The following is a 22,743-nucleotide window of genomic DNA, read 5'->3' as shown; positions in this document are numbered from 1 at the left end:
CACTGGTTTCACAAACAGTTATACAGGAGCAGTTATTTCCACAAAGTTTCCGTGTTAAATGAAGTAAAACATAAGCTTTATAAAAAGGTATAATAAAATAGTAAAATCTCTTAACAATTATATTGCTTGTGGCTTTTTAAGATTGAACATTTAACACATGGAAGTGAGCTTGAGACCTAGCCTGTTTGCTTTTATCTGTAGAATCATATTTAGAAAAGCATCCAGTAAGTATGTGTCAGATAAATGTAGAAAATAATTATCATTTCTCTTTAACTGCCTGATGAAGAGTTGAATATGCCAAAACAGGTGACATATGACTATACTCTGAGAATAAAGCATTGTAATTTTTTAAAGGGTGTTGCCTTGAAGATTTGTTTTTATGATGGTGTGTGTCTTAATACTAAACACAAATGAAAAAAATATATAAGAAAATAACAAAAAAAACCCAAACCCTATTCATGTAATTCTATTTTTTTATCAATAAATATGCACAGAGTATTTTTTGTGTAAACAATAATAAAGAAGTCTGCTTCACAAGACAGTGAAAATGTTGAGCAACAGCGGTACATTGCTGTGAATCTCATGTTAAAGATGAATCAAACAGGATAATCTGTATTCACTTAAGACCCACAGTTTAAGTACATGTAAATATTTATCTTTTGTTAGCTTTATGGTAATTTTCATTGCAGTAGAGTTCTTCAGTTGTGAAGTTTTTGTAATCTGGTTCATCTCCCACTGGATCATCAAAGTGGTTCAAGGCGCTTTGCTGTTTGAAGGTCACCACAAATTCTTGATTTCCATAAATCTAAAGTATCAACAAAAATAATCAGAGACTAAGGAACCACACAAGCTGCAGAGAATCTGGTTGCTGTATATGGTTATACACAGGCTCATATAATAATGTCTACTTTTATTACAACAATTATAATAAAAATATTTTAAATGCAGACGTTTTACCTAAGACAAATATTGACTGAACCACAGAAGCTACAAACTGTAAAACTGGATGACTCCCACACATCATAGCACGACTATAAAATCCATTAATTTGCAGTTATTGCCACATTATGCTAAAGAAGCATAAAACAGGCTGAGTGAGCTTTTCTGTTAAATTTTCACTTTTCTGTTTTAAACATCACAGTAGTCGACACCACTCTATAACATTTATTTTGATCACTAAGTCATTTTCAGTTTAACCTCCTAAGACCTGAACTCTTCCAGAGCATGCATTTTTAATTTCTCTTTGATATTTTTTGGCATATTGGGGCCCGATGAATGTAAAAACAAAGAATTATCAGATTTTCCTTTTTTACCTGATTTTTGTTTCTAAGAAAAATGAGAGCCACAAATGAGGATATTTGTTAGAATTTTGATAGAACAGTAGCAGTATAATGTCCTCGTAAGTGGATATCAGGCCCTTGTAGAGCAAAATTGAGTATTTTGGTCTAAATAACCCAAAATGTGATGTCCACATATGTGGACGCCAGGTCCTAGGAGGTTAAAAGACTCCTTCTGTACAAGCTCTCCTCAGGCGTCCCTGAGATAACAAGTTTATTAGTCCAAACCAAATTAGACTAATAACCAGTTAGCTGGTCGATGTCTCAGTTTAATACCAATAATCTTGTTCTAAAGTTCAGACTGCTTAAAGATTTCAGACATATTTTCAAAGAAATGAACACAATTTCCAATTTCAGTTTTAGCTATTCAAACATCAGCTTGCTTCTGTGTTCACTGTGACAAGAATATAAAATAATACATTAAAAAAATTTAAGTTGTGCCACTCTATAAAACACATATGTGTATGTGTGTGTATATATATTCATGCTTTGGACTTACTCCGCCTTCTTCTGCTATCACATCTTCTGCTTTGGGTGTATTTCTGTTCATGACAGCTTCAGTTTCTGAAAACTCAGTGCAAGAATTTTTTAAGCTCTTTTTGCGTGCACATTTGAGTATTTTGTCTGAATATGTATGTAAATATAAACTATAGCATACCTCTCACGTTGTAACATTTGTACTTATAAATAATAACTAGGACACATATTAGTAAAACCACAGGGACAACAGCGTAAACTGCGTAGTGCACCGCTTCTGAAAAACAGAAACAGCAGAACAGAATAGAAAGTTCCTTTTTTAAAAGGAATTGTGTTTTTTTTTAAGTAATATGTATTTTCACATAACTGTTGATCACAGGTGCACACTTCCACAGCTGTTTTGACACTTAAGAGCATATCCGGTCTTTAAGTCTGATTCTATTAGTGGTTTCCAGGTCCAAACTCTGCTTCAGGTCCCAAGGTTTAAGGAACGCTGGGACATCACTGAGAGTTAATGACTGTCTAAATTCTTCCATCCTTAATAAAATGATCAGTGTGGCTGCTCTACTAGGTGTAACAATTCAGTTTAACATCCAGGCATTCATAAAAACACAATTTATAAGGTTATATGGAGTTCGAAGTTAGTAGGGATTTAGCTCGCTAGTTTCCACCCAAGCATAATATATAATGCTCTGACCGAGGGATTTAAAACGTACAGCTCTGCTATCACTTCCATTATAAATGAAGACAAAAAAACTAAACCGTAGTGACGTTTTTAGGGTTACTGAAGCTAGGCTAGCTGGTATATAATGATGTGCTACGTGGTGGCTAGCTACACAGCTATGGTTAGCATAATATAAACACAGTAGCACAGTGAAGCTGGAGGATTAACGCTATCACATGGCAGGATGCTGTAAACGGACCAAACTTCAGTCAGGAGAACAACTGAGATAATCCATCCACAATATGAGGTTAGTCATTAATATACTGCTGGATTACTGGATGGGCTGGGCCGTAGTTACATCGTAAGGTAAGGTATAAGAGCTTAATTCAATTCAATTTTATTCAATTTTATTTATATAGCGCCAAATCACAACAACAGTCGCCTCAAGGCGCTTTATATTGTAAGGTACACCCTACAATAATAGATACAAAGAAAAAAACCCAACAATCATATGACCCCCTATGAGTACTTTGGCGACAGTGGGAAGGAAAAACTCCCTTTTAACAGGAAGAAACCTCTGGCAGAACCAGGCTCAGGGAGGGGCGGCCATCTGCTGCAGCCGGTTGGGGTGAGAGAAGGAAGACAGGATAAAGACATGCTGCGGAAGAGAGACAGAGATTAATAACAAGTGTGATTCAGCAGAGAGGTCTATTAACACATAGTGAGTGAGAAAGGTGACTGAAAAGGAAAAACTCAATGCATCATGGGAGTCCCCCAGCAGCCTACGTCTATTGTAGCATAATTAAGGGAGGATTCAGGGTCACCTGATCAAGCCCTAACTATATGCTTTAGCAAAAAAGAAAAGTTTTAAGCCTAATCTTAAAAGTAGAAATAGTGTCTGTCTCCCGAATCCAAACTGGAAGCTGGTTCCACAGAAGAGGTGCCTGAAAACTGAAGGCTCTGCCTCCCATTCTACTTTTAAATACTCTAGGAACAACAAGTAAGCCTGCAGTGCAAGAGTGAAGTGCTCTAATAGGGTGATATGGTACTACAAGGTCATTACGATAAGATGGGGCCTGATTATTTAAGACCTTGTATGTGACGGGCAGGATTTTGAATTCAGTTCTGGATTTAACAGGGAGACAATGAAGGGAAGCCAATATAGGAGAAATATGCTCTCTCTTTCTAGTCCCTGTCAGTACTCTTGCTGCAGCATTTTGGATTAACTAAAGGCTTTTCAGGGAGAGCTTTAGAGCTTTTAAATTTTAAAGCTAAAAGCTCTAAAATGAATAGTAGTAATAAAAAATGAGAGAGGCCGACAGTGATCACTACCTTTTTTTAGGGGCTTGTTCAGATTAACTAGAACAAGACACAAAGTATTAAAACAAGTTTTAAAAAACAGCCTTAATAAATGCAGAGTAGTTTGGACCTGGAAGCAGGGTTCATTACGTCACCATTTAAAGACCGGATTGACTTGGTTTATGTTTAATCCCAGGGGAATTATCTACATTGTAACCATGAAACTACACACATCCCCTAAAAATAATTAAATTTTTGTTGTAGTCACATAACAGCAACTCAGTGCTTTTAGACATGTGAGTATAGGTAAGACAACCAGCTGAAGTTAAATCTGAGCATCAAAATGTGTAAGTGCAAAGGTGTGATTTAAGTGACCAATGTCATGGTTTTTGGAGAGGCATAATCATCTTTAGGGGAAATAGAGAATCGTCTGAAAAAAGAGAAAATTTAACACACGCACACACACACACTAAGGCCAGCAAAAGATTTGGGAAGTGATATGTCTAAGTATAAGTAAGCGGTGTTCTCAGTAGTCCTAATTTTGGCAGATCGCTTGCAAATTGTGTGACGCACAGTGCTGCTAGCTTTGCAACTATTTGATCATGTCAGACAACTAAACCATAAACCACAGTCCCATGTTTAGCAGGGTCCAATCAAAGATGGAACTTTCAGCTATATTAATTTTGCTGTCATGTAAATGGTTGTTCACCTTACCCACTGACAGCTCAACCTTAGTGTAGTTTTCAACTCTCCACTGTGAGTCTGACCCACACCAGTATGTCCCAGCATCAGCTGTTTCCAGCTCTGCGATCATCACCAAGAAAAAGTGGGAAAAACCATCATCTTGCACTGTGAACCTGCTTTGACTCGTCACATTTGTACAATTGTTGCGGTGGTCTCCTTTGCAGAGAAACTTGCTATTATCATGATGTTGTGAAGGATAAGGGCACTGAAATGTTAGTGGATATCCTGCAGTTCCACTCTCTGTGTTTGACTTGACACAGCACCACTCTGTCAGATAGGAAAACAAAAATTATTCCAGGATGATCAAATATCAAACCATATAAAAGAGTCCTTTATAAAAAAAAAACCCAAAACAAGGACAGAAGAGATATGACTATGACCTCTCACCTTTGACGTTCAGTTCAACAGCAGAAAAAACATCCAGGACAAAGTTTTTTTGGACACCGCAAAGGTATGTTCCTGAATCACTTTGGGCCAAACTGGTGATGGTCATTGTGAATTTTCCTGACCCAATATCATCATTAAATTTGATTCTACCATTTTGTTTGTTGTCAGAGGTGATTAGTGCCTGTTGCAGACATGTGGAGGACCGGTTTCCTCTGCAGATGTACTTGAGGTAGTTCTGGTACCGAGGCTCATATGAACAGAAGATGTCCTCTGAATATCCCTCATAACTTTGGATTTTGGTCACAGTGTTACAGCAGCTGTCTGTCAAAAACATAAATTGCAGTAGAAAATGTGTTATAACCACAGAGGAGAGGTATAATATTTCATATTGAGCCTAGGGATGGGTATTGATAAGATTTTCACGATTCCGATTCCATTTTCGATTCTGTTTAACGATTCGATTCTCTTATCGATTCTTATTTTTAAAAAAGGAGAACACTAAGGTCGATTAGCTTAGAACTTTGCATTACATCTTCTCTTTGAACAAGATAGAAATTTAGGAGTAACATGGCCTTACAAACCCAACAGTGAGATATTAAGAGATCCACAGCCTACGGCTCTTCAATGGGGTGTCATGGGGTCCCCAGGAAAAAAAATTGTAAATGTAAAATAATAAAATAAATATTCTTCTGTAGCAATAACACAAGAATATCCAGTAATATCACTGCCTACAATTAAACACATTCACTTACCGAAAATCGGGGGCATCTGCTGTGGCAAATGGGTGCAAGCCTTTTACCACAAACTTAGTCACTGCTCGGTGACATTCGTCTATCCTGGCCTGAAAGGAGACGCTACCGGTAGACTGCAGTGAGAACTGCCAGCATCTGAGCCAGCCAGACTCTGTCTGTGTCTCTCATCATGGTCGCCTAAATGCAGCGCACAGTAATGGCAGGTTTTGTAATAAGGCAGATCGCGCTAACATAATATGCACTGTTAGTTCATTATTTACCTGCCGCATTAACGGGAGAGGACGTGCAAACGTTACCGCTGCTGCTGGGTTGAGATTCACGAGTCCGGAGCGGAATTAAAAACACGACATTCATTTAAGGTCATCGCGTGTTTTGTGAGCAAATGCTTTTGCATATTCGTAGTGTTTCCTCCCTTAAATGAAATATCTACTTTGCAAGTATTGCAAGTTGCCCTGTTGTCATCCGTTCTCGAAGTATAACCAAACTTTTGAGCATTAGAGCCGCCATGTTTCCTGCCAGGTAAATGACGCTCCGCAACGTGGTGACGTCATTCGGGGCGACTGGAATCGATAAGGGAATCGTTTGCAAAACTGCCAAACAATTCCAAGGAATTGAAACAGTGGGAACCGGTTCTCAACAAGAACCGGGTTTTGATACCCATCCCTAATTGAGCCTATTGTTTATTGTATGTTTATTGTAATAACTTTCCTTCACAGACATTTGTGTACTCAGCCATCACCCTATCCATTTGTTTTATGTGTGGTTATTACTGTTTCCTATTTATATGTGCAGTTCATTCCCTTTATGGGATCTTAATAAAGATCGATCCAGGCTGCCATATGTCATGCACAGCCATGTTATGAAAACAAGTCCAGTGGTCCCTCGTTTATCACGGGAGTTACGTTCTAAAAATAACCCGCGAAATCTGCGAAGTAGCCAGCTTTATTTTTTACAATTATTATAGATGTTTTAAGACTGTAAAACCCCTCACTACACATTTTATACACTTTTCTCAGACAGGCATGAACATTTTCACAGTTTTCTCTCTTGTTTAAACACTCTCAAAGTTCAAACCTTCATAGAAAAACAAGTCCAGTATTATAGAATGAAAACAAAGATCAAACCCTGTTTTCAGGTGCAGAACATGAGAATAGAGCAGCTGCCAGAGAATTCAACATTAATGAATCAATGGTACAGAAGTAGAGGAAGCAAGAAGAATGAGTGGAGTTAAGTTTGACTTATCTGATTGTTTTGTTTCTCTTAATGCGCCTTATGGTCTGAAAAATATGGTAACTTCTACCTTCCTTTAGCATGTCCAGAAGTCCAACTTTTTGTGTGATGGTTAGCATCCTCTTCCTCTGCCTTTTGGGTGCTACCGTAGGTGCCTTTGACTGTGCAAAACGTTTCATCGACATTGTTGTATTTGTTGGGGAGAAAACTTACAAATATACAGTACAGCACTTCAGAGTCACACTGCTAGCGATTGAAGATTTATGTAAATTTGACAAGTTGGACACATTCTGTACTGTGCAGGAGACACGGCATGGAGGAGACTGGTTGACAATATTCTACAGCCGACCAGGACGCAGAACACAATGCGCTGTAAAAAAAATCCCCCCCAAAAACAAGCATGCAAAATTGCACAAAAAAAATCTGTGAAACAGCGAGGCCGTGAAAGGTGAACTGCGTTATAGCGAGGGACCACTGTAATCCTTTACCAGTTATGTTTTGATTTACTGTACATTTATATGTATGTATATATGTCTTTTATATGTGATTTTTTTCTTGAATACAAATTTGGAATGCTTTATTTACCTGGTGCTAATTTCAGCTTCACTTCAGTGTAGATATCTTGTCCCGTTCTGGTCACTCCACACCAGTATTTCCCAGCGTCCTCAGATTTAAGATCAGAGATGGTCACTGTGAAGGTTCGTGCCTTTTTGTCATCACAGGCTGAGTATTTGGGTTTTTTTTGTTGCGATGTTGTAATAAGAACATCATTGTCACCACAGACATCCTTACACAGGTACTTCTCATAAGACTCATAACCGTGACCATAGGTGCAGGAAACATTTACCTTCCCCCCCACATATCCCGTCACAAGTATCACCCCTCCTGCACCGGTCACACATCCCAGAGCAACTGCAAAGTAAAGAAATTATTAAAAAAAATTATATCATTGTTTGTTTTTTCATGTCAACATTCATTGATAATACAGTTCCTAAGCCCAATAAAGGGTGTGTTATTTTTCTTAGCTCTTTAAACAACTTACTGCAGAGGGTGAAGAGCAGGTTTTGAAGTCTCCACATCTTCGCTTTGGCTCATCAAAACAGAAACTTGACAGGAACTACTCTTAATGCTAAGAAATATTTTGCATGCAGTGGGGAAGTCTATCAGCATTATCAGCACAGAGGAGACTACACATTATTAGGTGGCTCTTCCTGTAAAGGTATTTGTAAAATAGCTGACATGTGCCACCTTATGGTGAACACTTCTCATAAACAACACCGTTCAATTTAAAGTGTTGTGCTAAATAAAAATATTTAAATGTATTTATAAAACTTTGCTTATATAATGAAAACTAAAATCACAGACTAAAAGCTCTGAGTGTTACATCATATTAGTATAACTTATTCATTAATATAAAAGCAGCATTTTTCTTTTGTAATTAAAAACTTACCTGCTGATTTTTGTTCTCATTTAATTAACTCCTTAGTTACTGTTTGGTCAATAAGCCAGGCATTTTTACAAATACAACTGTCCCTGTATTTGGCAGCTAACTAGTCCTATCAGATGATACTAATGTAGTAAAATTGATCAGTTTTAAGTTTAAAGTTATGAAAATACTAAAATAAATACCGCAACTATGAACTTCAGTGCGACACTTTACAGCGCACCAATGTTGCAAACTTTCTTAACATATCCTTAAACACAAATTGTCAATTACTGAGTCAAGCAAACCCATACAATGAAGCCACTTAAGCCGTTTTGTCGCAATAGCTTTCTCTGAGGAAAGAAAAAATAAAACTGGCTGTTAACAGTTTTCATATGTTTCAGAATTAATAAGTAGAGATTGACAGACTATTCTTTTATTTTTCTATTATTCCATCATTAAATAAGTTGAAAAATCCATCAATCCATTTTCTCTCTCTCTCCCTCTCACACACACACACACACACACACACTGAATACCACTGAGGCTTAGAGTTGATGGGTGTGACAGGTGTGGTGACACTTACCAAAACAGATGTCTTGACTGTGTTTTTGGTGTTGGTGCCTTTTATGTAGCACAGGTGCTCAGGAAGTCTGCTTAAGTTTTGGTGAGTAAAATTCTACTATTTTATTCATCTGTTGTGTAGCAACAGGTGTGAGTTTGATTTGCATGGGTGATAGCATTGGCTGATAGCTTAAGTCAGTGTGTATGACTGAATATTACACACATGTATCAACATTTTCATGAATACAGAGACTATTCAGTCCCTCTCAGATAGATTAATATCACTGTCTGCCTGTCATACTGCATCCATTTGGAATTATATTTAGCTTTCTGTTTTTATGCAGTGAGCACAAACCACAACAGATTTGTTCATTGATAAATTTTAGGTGACTTTCCCTTTTAGCAACTTGACACATCTGAATGTAGCGTGAAAACTGTGCTTTTATTTTTACATTTTAAAGTCTTCAGTGTCCCTTGTGATGTGCTTACCACGACTGCCATTTCCGAATTTCATGGAAAGATTTTTCGAAAAAGAGGAACATCTTTATTTTTGTCATGTTTGTTTCCGTCTGGAAAGTCCAAAATGTTCACGCAAGAATATATGCCAGCTTGTTATATGAAAAAAAAACCCAAAAATGTCATTTTTGCTCTCACTAAGAGGTCCATAACCTATTATTTGATGTGATCCATCAAATCATATGTTTAGTGTGTTTAACTGTAATTAGTGATTAAAAAAGGTTATAACATTAAGTACAGCATTTCTAAGAATATCAAAACATAAAAACTAAAGTTTTTCAATAAACATGCACGAATCTTAATACCTGTTAACAACTTATGCAATCTGAAATCTTGTCTCAATTTCTGCAACACAATTACTGTATTTGGTGTTAAACTAAAACAGCACCAGCAGAGGGCTCAATGTGACACACTAAGCAGCAACACTAAAACTGTTTTTCGAAGTGTTTTCTGGCTTGTCTGAAGGGGAAAAAAAACTACTACACTTTTGCACTCATTGGATGGTTATATGACATCTTATGAGGAATTGCACACTGATTGCTTGCTTTTTTTCTGTAAAATCGTATCCACTATCCAGCTCCATTTGCAACAAACAGAAAAAAGCATCATAAAATGAAAACTGCAAACTGTAACCTTTTAAGTTTCACTGCTCTATTTCAAGCCAAATACTTTGAATGACCAGAATGGAACAATGTCGCAGCTCAAATAAGGCAGAAACAGTTAAACATATTGTTGAACTTATTACTATATGAAACAACATTAGATTTCATTTTGCTTGCTTATTTATTTACTTTGCTCTCATGTTAGTAATTTAGTTTGAGTTTTTCCAAAACTTCAGAAAAAACACTAAACTAAAATAAAAATTAAGCTATAAAAACAAGTCAAGCTACACATGCATAAAGAGCAGCTAACTCTCATGGCTAAACATAAACCAAAACAAAGCTTTCAGTGTGACAAAGAGAAGGCTGTACATTAAAATTTGTTGTTCAACAGTTCAAGAGAAATCAAACAAGTTAAAATCTATATAGGTGAAACCCACATTTTGACCTGAAATGCATACTCTGTTTATCTTCTGTGGAAATTTTCATTACAGTAAACTTCTTCAGATGTTGTGAAGTTTTCATAGTCTGGTTCATCTTCACCTGCATCGTCATAGTTGTTACAGGCACTCTGTTGTTTGTACCTCACAACTTCTTCATTTCCATAGATCTATTCAGAGACCAATGAACAACACATGGTGTTATGTCATTTTATAAAGCAAACATTTTTTAACAATTTGAATTCTGATAGAAAAATTACAAAAACAGATAACGCTTCAAATATTGCTGCAAATAAATTACATAGTTTAGTTTTAAGGTCAAAAGAATTTAAAAAGTCTCAAATTAGATGCCTTTCACACATTATAAGCTAAACCACATAGAAAGTGTAAAGTGTAAGTGTGGCTCTCTAAATAACATTTCATGCTACCCCTAAATACCTCAATGAGCGAATGCGCTAACATAAATTTCTTTAGTCAACGGTTAATTTCACACTACAGAAGTGCAAAACCAACCAAAGGAGAACTCTTTTTTTCCTCTTCTGTTTTAACATCTTAGCTAATTATATCTCCCTAAAACTGTTAAGTATTACTGATTACTGGTTGTTCGCTTACTCACTTACTAAGTTTGTCCAATCTGTCTATGTGGGTTAATTGGCACTCAGCCATCATACATTTTGAGAATTCCTGCCACAATTTCAAGATGAGCATCAAAGTTTTGTGTCATCTAATCACTATCACGCGGTTTCTTTATGGTAATGAAGAACAGATAGAAAAGTGTTTAAGTGATGATGGTGATTTTGAATGTGATAACGTCCTCATTTTTATCATATATTAGTACTAAATAGTAACATTGTGGATGAATCTGAATGAAAGATTCAAACATCAGTTTGCTATCAGTAAAATAACAAAAACCATGAATAATAAAAGCTGATTTGGTATATCGCGAAACTCTACCCGATCATTGTTGGGATTGGGATCATTATCATGCTGACAAATGACGTTTTGTCAGAATTATTTCCAGATGGTATTGAACGGTAGATCAAAATCTGATGGTGATTTTCTGTGTTCATAATTCCATCGATGTTAATAAGATGCCAAAGACCACTTGTTTGAATTCAGCCACAAACAATGACAGAGGTACTGTTGTACATCTCTCCTGACCTCCCCTGCACCTACTGATGACAGTTTGAAACACATTCATAATTTCTGCCTTTTCTGTTTCCTTCGATTAAGAATGACTTCTTGACAGGCTCACCCCATGAGTTTGATGCATTTTTTATGCTTCTGTGATTCACGGGTCAATGTTAGGTGGCTTAACGATAATATTCAAAACAAACTGAAGACCACTTCAGCAACAACAACTCACGACAGGTATGGCAGGGAGTTCAGCACTTAACCAACTACAAAACTTGCAATACCACGTTGACTGAGGGTAATGCGGCGCTTGCGGAGGAGCTGAACCACTTATTCGCACGCTTTGAGGTGAAGGGACCAGAGGCAGCAGCAGCAAAAACATCGGACATCAGCAGCAGCCCAAGCCTCATAGTGCAGGAATATGAGGTGAGGCGCACACTGAGGGCAGTGAACCCCAGGAAGGCCGCCGGACCAGATGGGGTAACTGCAAGGGTCCTAAAAGAGTGTGCAGACCAGCTGGCTGGGGTCTTCACTCAGATCTTCAACACTTCACTGTCCCAGTCCTGCATCCCGCCGTGCCTAAAGTCAGCCACAATTGTCCCACTGCCAATGCGTACTAACATTAGCAGCCTCAACAACTACCGACCAGTTGCTCTAACACCTGTTATAATAAAGTGCTTTGAGAAACTGGTCCGATGTCACATCATGTCCTGCCTGCCACCCACACTTGACCCGCTCCAGTTCACATACAGAGCTAACAGATCAACTGAAGATGCCATTGCTACAATGCTCCACATCACCATCTCTCACCTGGAAGTGCAGGGCCGTTACGCCAGGCTGCTATTTGTTGACTTTAGCTCTGCTTTCAATACAATACTCCCGGACAGACAAATAGTTAAACTGCTGGAAATCGGACTTCCTTCCTTCCTGGGTAAATAAAGACGTTCGCACCAAGCTAAAAGTGCGGACCTCTGCCTTTAACTCCGGGGATGCTGATGCATATAAAGCAGCCAGTTATGACCTCCGAAAGTCCATAAAAAAGGCCAGAAAGGACTACAGGGACAAAATGGAGTTCAGCTACCACAGCTTTGACACCAGGCGACTGTGGAATGGACTGCGCTGCATCACTGACTACAAGAAGGACAACACAGGCAGTGTTCAGCCCACTGGATTTCTCGCAGACGAGCTCAACAACTTCTATGCTCATTTTGACGCAGACAACAGAGAGCAGATCCTCTACCCTCAGGAGGACAGTGAGGCTGTAACTTTAACTCTGAAAACAGAAGCTGTGAGATGGACTTTTAAAAAGGTCAATCCTCACAAAGCTCCAGGACCGGACGGCATCCCAGGCCGGCTTCTCAGAGTGTGTGCCGACCAGCTGGCAGAGGTGTTCACCAACATCTTCAACCTCTCCCCGAGGCAGTCAGTGGTCCCCACGTCCCTCAAAACATCCACCATCATTCCTGTTCCCAAAAAATCAGTGGTCTCCTGTCTGAATGACTACCGTCCTGTTGCACTGACATCCGTCATCATGAAGCAGCTGGTCAAAGGTCACATCTGCTCCTCCCTCCCTGACACACTGGACCCTCTTCAGTTTGCCTATCGGACAAACAGAGCCACAGAGGATGCCATCGCCCTGGCAACGCACACCACCCTCACTCACTTGGAAAAAGGGAATACATATGCAAGGATGCTCTTCATCGACTACAGCTCGGCATTTAACACCATCATCCCCTGAAAACTTGCCACGAAGCTCGTCGACCTTGGGCTGGGAACACCAATCTCCAAACGCCTTCGACGCTTATTCCCTTCCGATGCTGACGGTGGATCATGGAGCCCGGATGTACTGTCTACATTGGATGTCTCTTACCCTTTACCCACCCCTGTTGCTTGTCATGTGTTTCTTTGGTGTATTAAGAGTTTTTTTCATGTGCTTTGTGCAGAGGTGTTTTTTTCTGTTCTCAAACTGATCTCCCTGTTGGAGCTCAGTCTGGGGGGAGTTATTTTTTTCTCCTTATCTTTCCTCATGTTGTGCTTTTCCATGTTATACCCCTCTGACCTGTCTTCCCCATGTGATGTTTGTGTAATGTATGTATGGTCGGATGGGTAAGACGGCGCTGGCACGGCTGGCAGCCTTAACCCAATTTCCCTCGGGATGAATAAAGTATAATCAATCAATCAATCTGCAGATGGATTCTAAACTTCCTCACAAACAGGCCCCAGGTGGTGAGAGTTGGTAAGCACACCTCCTCACCACTCATCCTAAACACAGGTATGCCACAGGGTTGTGTGCTTAGCCCCCTCCTATATTCCCTGTTCACACACGACTGTGTTGCTAAACACGAATCCAACATCATCATCAAGTTTGCGGATGACACAACCATCATAGGCCTCATCACAGACAATGATGAGAGAGCCTGTAGAGAGGTGATGGCACTGTAAGAGTGGTGTCTGGAAAATAACCTGACTCTCAACATCAGCAAAACTAGAGAAATGATAGTGGACTACCGGAAACGACCAGTCAGGGAACATCAGCCCATCCACATCAACGGTGTCAAGGTTGAAAGGGTCAGCAGCTTCAAATTCCTTGGAGTCAATATCACCGAGGACTTCTCCTGGACCCTTCACACAGACACTGCTATCAGGAAAGCTCGCCAGCGGCTTTACTTCCTGAGGAGGCTGAGGACGTTTGGCATGAACGCCAACATCACCTCAAATTTCTACAGGTGTGCAATCGAGAGCTTGCTGACGAGCTGATTACAGTTTGGTACGGAAGCTGCTCTGCCAGCAGCCGTAAATCACTACAGAGGGTGGTGAAGGCAGCAGAGCACATCACTGGCATGAGGTTTCCTGCCATTCAGGACATTTATCTTCAGCGATGCCTCCGTAAAGCACACAGCATCATCAAGGACCACAGCCACCCAGCACATCAGCTGTTCTCCTTGTTACCATCTGGCAGACGTTACAGGAGTCTGTCTGCTCGGACTACAAGACTTAAAAACAGTTTCTACCATCAAGCCATACGACACCTCAACCACAACACTTAAACACACACAGCACAGTCCACAGGACGCACCCAGAAGCTACCCTGCAGCTTCACAAATACTCTGTATAATCTGCACTGGTCACTCCACTTTATTGCTATTTATATTTAAAAAAGTGCAATACTGTAACAACTGCCAAAAAACAACAACAGCTGCCAAAAAAACCACTTTTGTACTGTTTAGTTTGTACTGCTGCTCATTCCTGTGCAATATCCCATCTGCCCCCCCCCCCCCCCCCCACATTCCTATTTAAGATTTCCTTATTTAATCACTAGTGTGTACATATATTTATATTTAGTCAGTTAACTGAAAATCTCTTTTTTCTTTTACTACATCTTATTAATATTTTGCTCTTTACTATTTTTTCTATTCATTTTTTATTATTTAATTTTATTTTTATATATATATATTTTTTTCTACTGTATCATTCTGCTGAGTGACTTTCTTCTGCTCGTCAAATACATTTCATTGTGATGTTGACCCTGTGCCAACTTGCATATGACAAATAAAACTGAAAACTACCACCTGCCGCTGGATCAGAGACTTCCTCTCTGACCGTGTACAGAGAGTTAGAGTGGGGCCTCATCTTTCCTAAGGCCCTCAGCCTTAACACTGGCTCTCCACAAGGCTGTGTACTGAGTCCCCTACTGTACACTCTCTACACACATGACTGTGTTAGTACCCACCCAGACAACGCAGTCATCAAGTTTGCAGATGACACCACCGTGGTGGGGCTCATCTCTGGGGGAGATGAGACGGCATACAGAGCTGAAGTTCAGAGGCTGTCAGATTGGTGTGTAGATAACAACCTGGACCTCAATACCACCAAGACAAAAGAACTGGTAGTTGATTTCAGAAGGAAGAAGTCTGAGCTGCAGCCTATCAGCATCAACGGGGAGTGTGTGGAAAGGGTCTCCAGTTTCAAGTTTCTGGGTGTGCACATAGACACAGACCTCCAATGGAGCTCTAACACCTCTGCGGTTTTAAAGAAGGCCCAACAGCGTCTCCACTTTCTGAGAATCCTCAGAAAAATGGACCTGAAGAAGGAGCTACTGACCGTCTTCTACCGCTGCTCCATTGAAAGTGTGCTGACATATTGCATCAGTGTGTGGTTCTTCAGCTGCACCACAGCACACAGAAAGGCACTCCAGAGGGTCATCAATATGGCCCAAAAAATCATTGGACATCCTCTTCCCTCCCTGAAGGACCTGTACAGCACTCGCTGTCTCAAGAGGGCACGCAGCATCCTACGGGACTGTACACACCCAGGACACCGGGTGTTTAAGCTGCTGCCGTCTGGCAGGAGGTTCAGGCTGCTGAGGTCCTGAACAAATAGACTCAAGGACAGCTTTTACAACAGGGCAATAGCCCTAATCAATGCAAATAGCTGACCTGACTGGCTACCTACCTGGACTTTTTGGGAGGGGAGGTAACAACGGGAAAAACAGGAACAATAATAATATTTATATTTATAACAAGGTGCAATAATAATTAATGTGCAATAATAACAGTGTGCAATACAAATACACTTATTCTTCTTTTTTATTACTAAGTTATTATACTGTGTTGTGTTGTTTGTGTTGCGTTGTGATGTGTCGTATCGTGTCGGGTTGTGTTATATGTAGTGCCGACTAGTGATGGGTCGGTCGCGAACGAAATGGCTCTTAGAGCCGGATCCTTGATGTGAACGACGCGAGCCGGCTCCTTATCACGCGCCGTGTTTTGGTTTTTTTTCTCTCTCTCTCTTTCTCTCACCCTCTCTCTCGTACTTTTTTTCTGCTTCACTCCGCACACGAGCCCTTGTGCTTGCGCTGGGAAGAGGGGGGAGGGGCGGTAGTTACAGTCGCAGTAGCACAGGAGCAGAGCGGGAAGGAGAGACAGAGAAAGAGAGCCAGGGACAGCAATGTCACATTAGAAAGGTAGAGTAATCATCCACAACTATTTTCAGTTGCAAATGATAAAGGATTCAGAAGGTTTATTCATGCAGGCCTATATGACAGAGAATGTACATCTTCTTTTTATTTTCATATTTAAATTTATATTTAATTGTGTTGTGGTTTGCAGTGTTTTGTGTTGTTTCACTTTAAATTTGTTTAAAGGGAAAAAGCTGAAAATTTAAATAGTTAAAAGTTGAAATGTGAATAGTTGGTTTTTGTATTATATGATTTATTTATTACATTTTATGTGGAGTTAACCCTTTATTGACCGGCCCTTCAAATTTACCTGTAAAATGGGCCCGCCGGTGGGCCCATGGTCAATAAAGGGTTAATAAATAAAAGTATATTTACCGTGGCCCCTAGAAACAAAGCACGTACAAACTTCAAAACACGTAAAAACCCCGAAGCACGTAAAAACTCAGAAGCACGTAAAAACTCCAAAACACATACAAAACACAACAGAAGTGCTCCAGGATGCTAGGCGCAGTGTTGAGCTTTTGTTACCTAGTGGCTACACAAGCCAGCAAGTACCAACGACCGGATTTGGTGTGTGGTAGTAACAGGTAAATGAACATTTTTTTTTAATTATTTGAATATATATGAGTGCTTGTGTATAAATACACAAACAATACACATATGCTTTCAATTGTGTAATTTAAGTGATCTAGGTAGCTCTGTTTTGGAAGTTCAGTTAACGCTAGAAATGTGTTTTGGAATTTGTACGTGCTTTGTCTCTCGGGGCCACCGCATATATTTATATATAAACATATATAAATAAAACCACTTTTTTTACATTAGTAATTCCTTTTGTGCATAAATATATGTTGTTGTTAATAATAAATTAATTAATAATAAATTAATTAAAGCAACAAAACAACCTGAAGAGCCAGTTCGGAGCCAAAAGAGCCTCTTTTTAGTGAGTCGAGCCGAAAGAGCCGGTTCTCTAAAAAGAGCCGGAAATCCCATCACTAGTGCCGACGTAGGACAGTTTTCCAATTTCATTGTACTATTGTACTATGTATGACTGTGCAATGACAATAAAGAGTTATCTTATCTTATTTACTGTGAAAATGGTCAGATAAAAGGATTGGACTGAGAAGGAGGGAAAAAGCAGCCAGTGTCTGAGGAAGATTTTTTAAAGACATTCAGAAAGCCCGAAGAACTTTCAAAAATTACAAGAAATGAGGGATAGCTCAAGACGTTTGCACAGTACTGTACTGAACTCATTTAAGAAAAATAAAACATTGCTTGTTTGTACATAGTGAGACTTGTTATAGATAGAGCACACTATCAAGGCTTTGGACTTTAGTTTTCTTACGTTATTTTCTGCGCCAGCCGTCACTTCCTCTAAACCTTCTTCGTTCTCTGCATTTCTGTTCATGACAGCTTTACCGTCTGAAAACACACAGCATAAAACATGGTTGTGTTCTTTTTGCATGCACATTTGAGTACATTTGCGCATAAAATATACCTTTTACTTTCTGATGTTTGCATTGATAAACTGCAACCACGAGGACACATATCAGTAGCAGCAGCACAGCGGGCACAGCATAAACCACATACTGTCCTGCATCTGAAAAGCAGAAACCAGAACAGAACCCAGTAAAAATACAGACTTCCTTTTTACACTAAGACAAGTTGAACTGTGGGCTCAGGTGGCAGTGTTATTTTTATTAATAGGTATGTTTATTTTATCATATCTATTAATAAAACATAGACCCTCAGCTCTTTTGACACTCATTTTACCATGGTCTACATTCAGTCCCAGGGGACTTGCTGAAACTGTGCTAATAAAACTATAACTATTTGCAATTGTAACCTTAAAGTACATTATCTCTCCATAAGCGATCTCAAAACACTGATCAACAGTACAGCACACACTAAAAGACACATTGTATACACTGTACCTTTATTAGGTCTATTTTGAGTTGTAGTTTTTTTGTGTGTTGTAGTTTTTCCTGGAATTTCCATTGTGGAAGGTACAGTGCTGGTGTGCTGTTGAAACACTGTTGAAGAAAAAGACTTTCATTGTTCTTAGAAACTTTATCATAATATAATAATCTATTTTAAGTTGAGTGAACAGTTTCAGAGTGATCCAGATTGGCTTTCACTCTGAAGCTATTCACTTACCTGAAATCAGATTCTTTGTTTGTCAATTTATACATTAAAATAGTCAGTAGACCGCTTAACATCTATGGTTTTATATTTAGATATATAATTTGGTGGAACACTGATTAAAATGTTTTAACTACAGAATATAAATATTTGGTTTTCCTGTTTTTTTTTCTCTCTGCTCTATGAACTCTAATAATTACCTCCAGCATTCACTTTTAGCATCTCATATAACTAAGTACAGAATCACAGGCATTGGAGTGGTTGTAAACCTTTTTTTAACCCGATAATCTTACAAAATTTTAACAAATAAGCTACATAATGGTTAAACTTCAAATTATAGCTTGGCGTTAGGGTAAAAATATGACTTCTAAGAAGTTCACTCTGGTTGTGGTAAGTTGCTGGACTGCACCAACCTCTTGTTCTATGTTTGTCACTCCAAAAAAAACTGCCGCAGTGTATGCTTTAATAGCAGTCTAAAAAAAGGATGTAACTCATAGCTCTGTCTATTTCTCCTTCATTTAAATGTGTTCATCTCACCGACTGACAACTGAATCTTGGTGTAGTTTCCAACTCTCCACTGTGAGTCTGACCCACACCAGTAGGTCCCAGCATCATCCGCTTGTATCTTTGTGAACGTCACTGAGAAAGAGCTGGAATGAATATCATCTCGTAGTGTGAGTCTGCTTTCACTCATCACCATGTCTCTGCAGCTGTTGCGGTGGTCTCCTTTACAGAGGAACTTCCTGTTATCCTGACTTTGTGAAGGATAAGGGCACTGCAGAGTTAATGGATGCCCTGCAGTACCTGTTACTTTAGTTGACTTGACGCAGCACCACTCTGTCACATTGAAAGAGAAAAACAATTTAAAAAGTTTCTTAAAAAGCCTTTAGAAGAAATTGTTTCCTTTTTGTTAGTGTAATTATGTAATTATGACCTCACACCTTTGACTTCCAGCTCAATAGCAGATAAAACATCCAGGTCAGAGTTTGTTTGAACACCACAGAGGTATGATCCTGAATCACTTTGGGTCAAACTGCTAATGGTTACTGTAAATTTTCTTGACATCTTTTCATCATCAAGTCTGAATCGTCCATTTTCTCCGGTGTCAGAGGTGATTAGTGCCTGCTGCAGACATGTGGAGGGCTGATTTCCTCTGCAGATGTACTTCAGGTTGTTCTGATACTGAGAGTCATATGGACAACTGACGGACTCAGAGTATCCCTCATAACTTTGGACTGTGGTTACAGTATCACAGCAGCTGTCTGTCAAGAAGGTAAAGAGCATAAGAAAAGAAAATAGAATAGATTGGAGATATGATATTTTATATTCAACATGCTGCAACAAGTAAATTTTAAACAAACCAAACATAATTGCTACATCTGATACCCAGCTCTATCAATGATAGATCTTAACAATTAGTCAAACTGCAGGACTGTCATAAAGACATAATGTCTTTACAATGTAAAGCGCCTTGAGGTGACTGTTTTTGTGATCTAGCACTATATAAATAAAATTAAGTAAAGTCAAGTAATCCTTTACCAGTTACATTTTATCTGTTCTCACCTTTAAGCTCTACAGTCATGAACATCTTCTATATATGAATTTTACTCAACTATAATTCATTTTTTTGAAGTCCCTGTTTACCTGGCACTAATTTCAGTTCGACTTCAGTGTAGATATCTTTTCCAGTTCTGGTCACTCCACACCAGTATTTCCCAGCATCCTCAGAATGAAGATCAGAGATGGTTGTTGTGAAGATTCGTGCTGTTTTGTCATCATTGATCCTGTATTTATTTTTCCTTGATTCCGATGTTGTAATAAGAACATCACTGTCACCACAGTCGTTCTTACACAGATACTTCTCATAAGACTCATAACCTTCATCATAGGAACAGGAAACTTTAACTATACTCCCCACATATCCAGTCACATGGATCAGCCCTACCGCACTGGTCACACACCTCAGAGCAACTGTAAAGTAAAGAAAATATAAAGATCATTGTTTTGTTTGTTTGTTTGTTTGTTTTTTCATTTAGGCATTCAAGCTAGCAATGTTGCTGCTCTGTAAAGGAAAGAAAAAATCTCATTTAATTAACTTACTGCAGATGGTAAACAGCAGGTTTTGAAAGCTCCACATCTTTGCTTTGCTTCATAGAAATAAAAACTTAAGAGGAAATCCTGTGAATAAATGACGCCCATAGAGGTTATAGATGTCACAGAGTTGCAGAAGCCTTTCACTTCTGCATTTTGAGCAATTGTTTTTAATCCTTGCACAATTACATTTTTAATGTGGAAACTCTTGTCATTTAGACTGATTAGACTGGTAGTAAACTACAGCCTAATATCATAAAACAGGACAATACCTGAACAAATATTCCCTAATGTTAGATTCTGTTAAAATCATTTTGGATGTATGTGCAAGATTCGCTTTCAAGGTTAAGAGCACAAGTTACCATGGTGCAGTGGCAGGACTAAAGGAAAAGCCAGAGTCCAGAAACCAAAAAAAAAAAAAAAAACTGTACTGGAGCTCTCCTTGGCCATAAAACAAGACACAGGTTTGAAGCACAATAAAACAGCAAGAAATACTCAGTCCTACAATACAAAATGTTCAGGAGGCCAGCGCGGCAACTGGAAGAGGCTGCCCAGGCCGCAGTGCAAAACTCAGGGGTGAGACCAGTAGCTGCAGACAAAGGAAGTCTGGAGGCCAGCCACGAGGCCAGTGGGAGAGACAAAGGAGATCTGGAGGCCAGTGACAGAGATGGCTGGCAAAAGAGAAAGCTTTCAAAGCCTGCCATCAAAGACATGGAAGCCTTGAGTGCTGGTTCTAGGTGTCTAGGAAAACCAGGTGCTGGCTCCTCTGGGTCACATCCTGGTAGAACCGGACCCACTGGCTCAAGCTCAGACAGCTAAGGTGCTGGTTGCTGTGTTGACATGATGGACTGAGTGGATGTTTTAGTGGTGGATAAGCTAGCTGGCACAGGGACTGAATATCCCAGACACTTGAAAAATTACTACATAGGATCGAGGTCGCAGTGTTCAGAGTCACAATTGCTCTTCTCTTTGTCAAACAGAAGGTGTGCTCAGAATTTGGTTTTGCTACTTTGCTCACTTTATACTTATGTTGCTACTTTAATTTAATTTAATTTGCGGTTTTGCACAATTTCAGTGCAGATCATTAATTCTAAGCAATAAAAAATACTGTGAAGGCTTGTGTCCGTCTCACTATTTTGGACTGACTGAGTATTTTTTCCCCCTTGGTTACGATGCTGCATTACAAGCATACTTGTCATCACAATCATTTGCATAGATACTTCTCTATGCAAGACTCATAACCATGATCATAGGTGAAGTAGGGCTGGGCGATATGGCCTAAAATTCATATCACGATATAATTTGAAGCATGTGCGATAACGATATATATCACGATATATTCTTTTCTTCTGTATAACATACTTTCTACACTATAAGGCACACTTAAAATCCTTTAATTTTCTCAAAAATCGAGAGTGTGCCTTATGTATGAATTCTGGTTGTGCTCACTGACCTTGAACCGATTTTGGCGTGTAGAAATCTGTTAAAAAATGTTTTAGTACAACTTTGGTAAGCCTGCTGATGGACTGCTTGATGGATTGTCAGAGCATTACGGCTGCCGTAGTGAGGAGTAATCTGGGTCCAAAAACTCAGTCCCCTTCAGGTCCCAAAGTCAAACGAACACTGAGAGTTAAACAGTCTAAATTCTTTCATCTTTAATTAAATCATCAGCGTTGCTGCTTTATCAGGTGTAACAATTAAGTTTAACATCCATGCATCCATGAAAACAGAATTTATTAAATTTAACGGAGTTAGAAGTTAACAGGAAGTTAGCTCGCTAGTTTATACCTAAACATTTCATACCATGTTCTGAATGAGAGATTTTTTAAACTAATTCAAACGTACAGCTCTGCTACCACTTCCAACATAAATGAAGACAGAAAACTAAACAGCAGTGGCGTTTGCAGGGTTACCGAAGTTGGACTACCTGGTATATAATGTTGTGCTACGTGATTGCTAGCGACACAGCTATGTTAGCATAACATTAGCA

At 39.1% G+C, this 22,743-nt stretch overlaps 2 protein-coding genes across 2 annotated transcripts; both read right to left on the bottom strand.

Annotated features, from left to right (window-relative positions):
• Positions 1–532: 532 nt before the first annotated feature.
• Positions 533–6,134, bottom strand: LOC134628699 (polymeric immunoglobulin receptor-like). Its single transcript, XM_063475447.1, has 7 exons — positions 5,921–6,134; positions 5,661–5,837; positions 4,909–5,229; positions 4,492–4,788; positions 1,996–2,091; positions 1,837–1,901; positions 533–805 (listed from the first exon to the last, which is right to left on the bottom strand). The coding sequence occupies exons 2-7, from the start codon at positions 5,674–5,676 to the stop codon at positions 653–655; spliced, it is 948 nt and encodes a 315-aa protein (XP_063331517.1). The 5' UTR covers positions 5,677–5,837; positions 5,921–6,134; the 3' UTR covers positions 533–652.
• A 1,333-nt stretch (positions 6,135–7,467) lies between these two features.
• LOC134629782 (CMRF35-like molecule 5) lies at positions 7,468–7,969 on the bottom strand. Its single transcript, XM_063477297.1, has 2 exons — positions 7,933–7,969; positions 7,468–7,802 (listed from the first exon to the last, which is right to left on the bottom strand). Exons 1-2 carry the CDS (start codon positions 7,967–7,969, stop codon positions 7,468–7,470), a joined length of 372 nt encoding a protein of 123 aa, XP_063333367.1.
• Between the last annotated feature and the right edge of the window lie 14,774 nt (positions 7,970–22,743).

The sequence above is a fragment of the Pelmatolapia mariae genome, linkage group LG6 (assembly GCF_036321145.2).
Source record: "Pelmatolapia mariae isolate MD_Pm_ZW linkage group LG6, Pm_UMD_F_2, whole genome shotgun sequence".
In the NCBI taxonomy this organism is placed as follows: Eukaryota; Metazoa; Chordata; class Actinopteri; order Cichliformes; family Cichlidae; genus Pelmatolapia; species Pelmatolapia mariae.
This window is presented reverse-complemented; position numbering and strand designations above follow the sequence as displayed.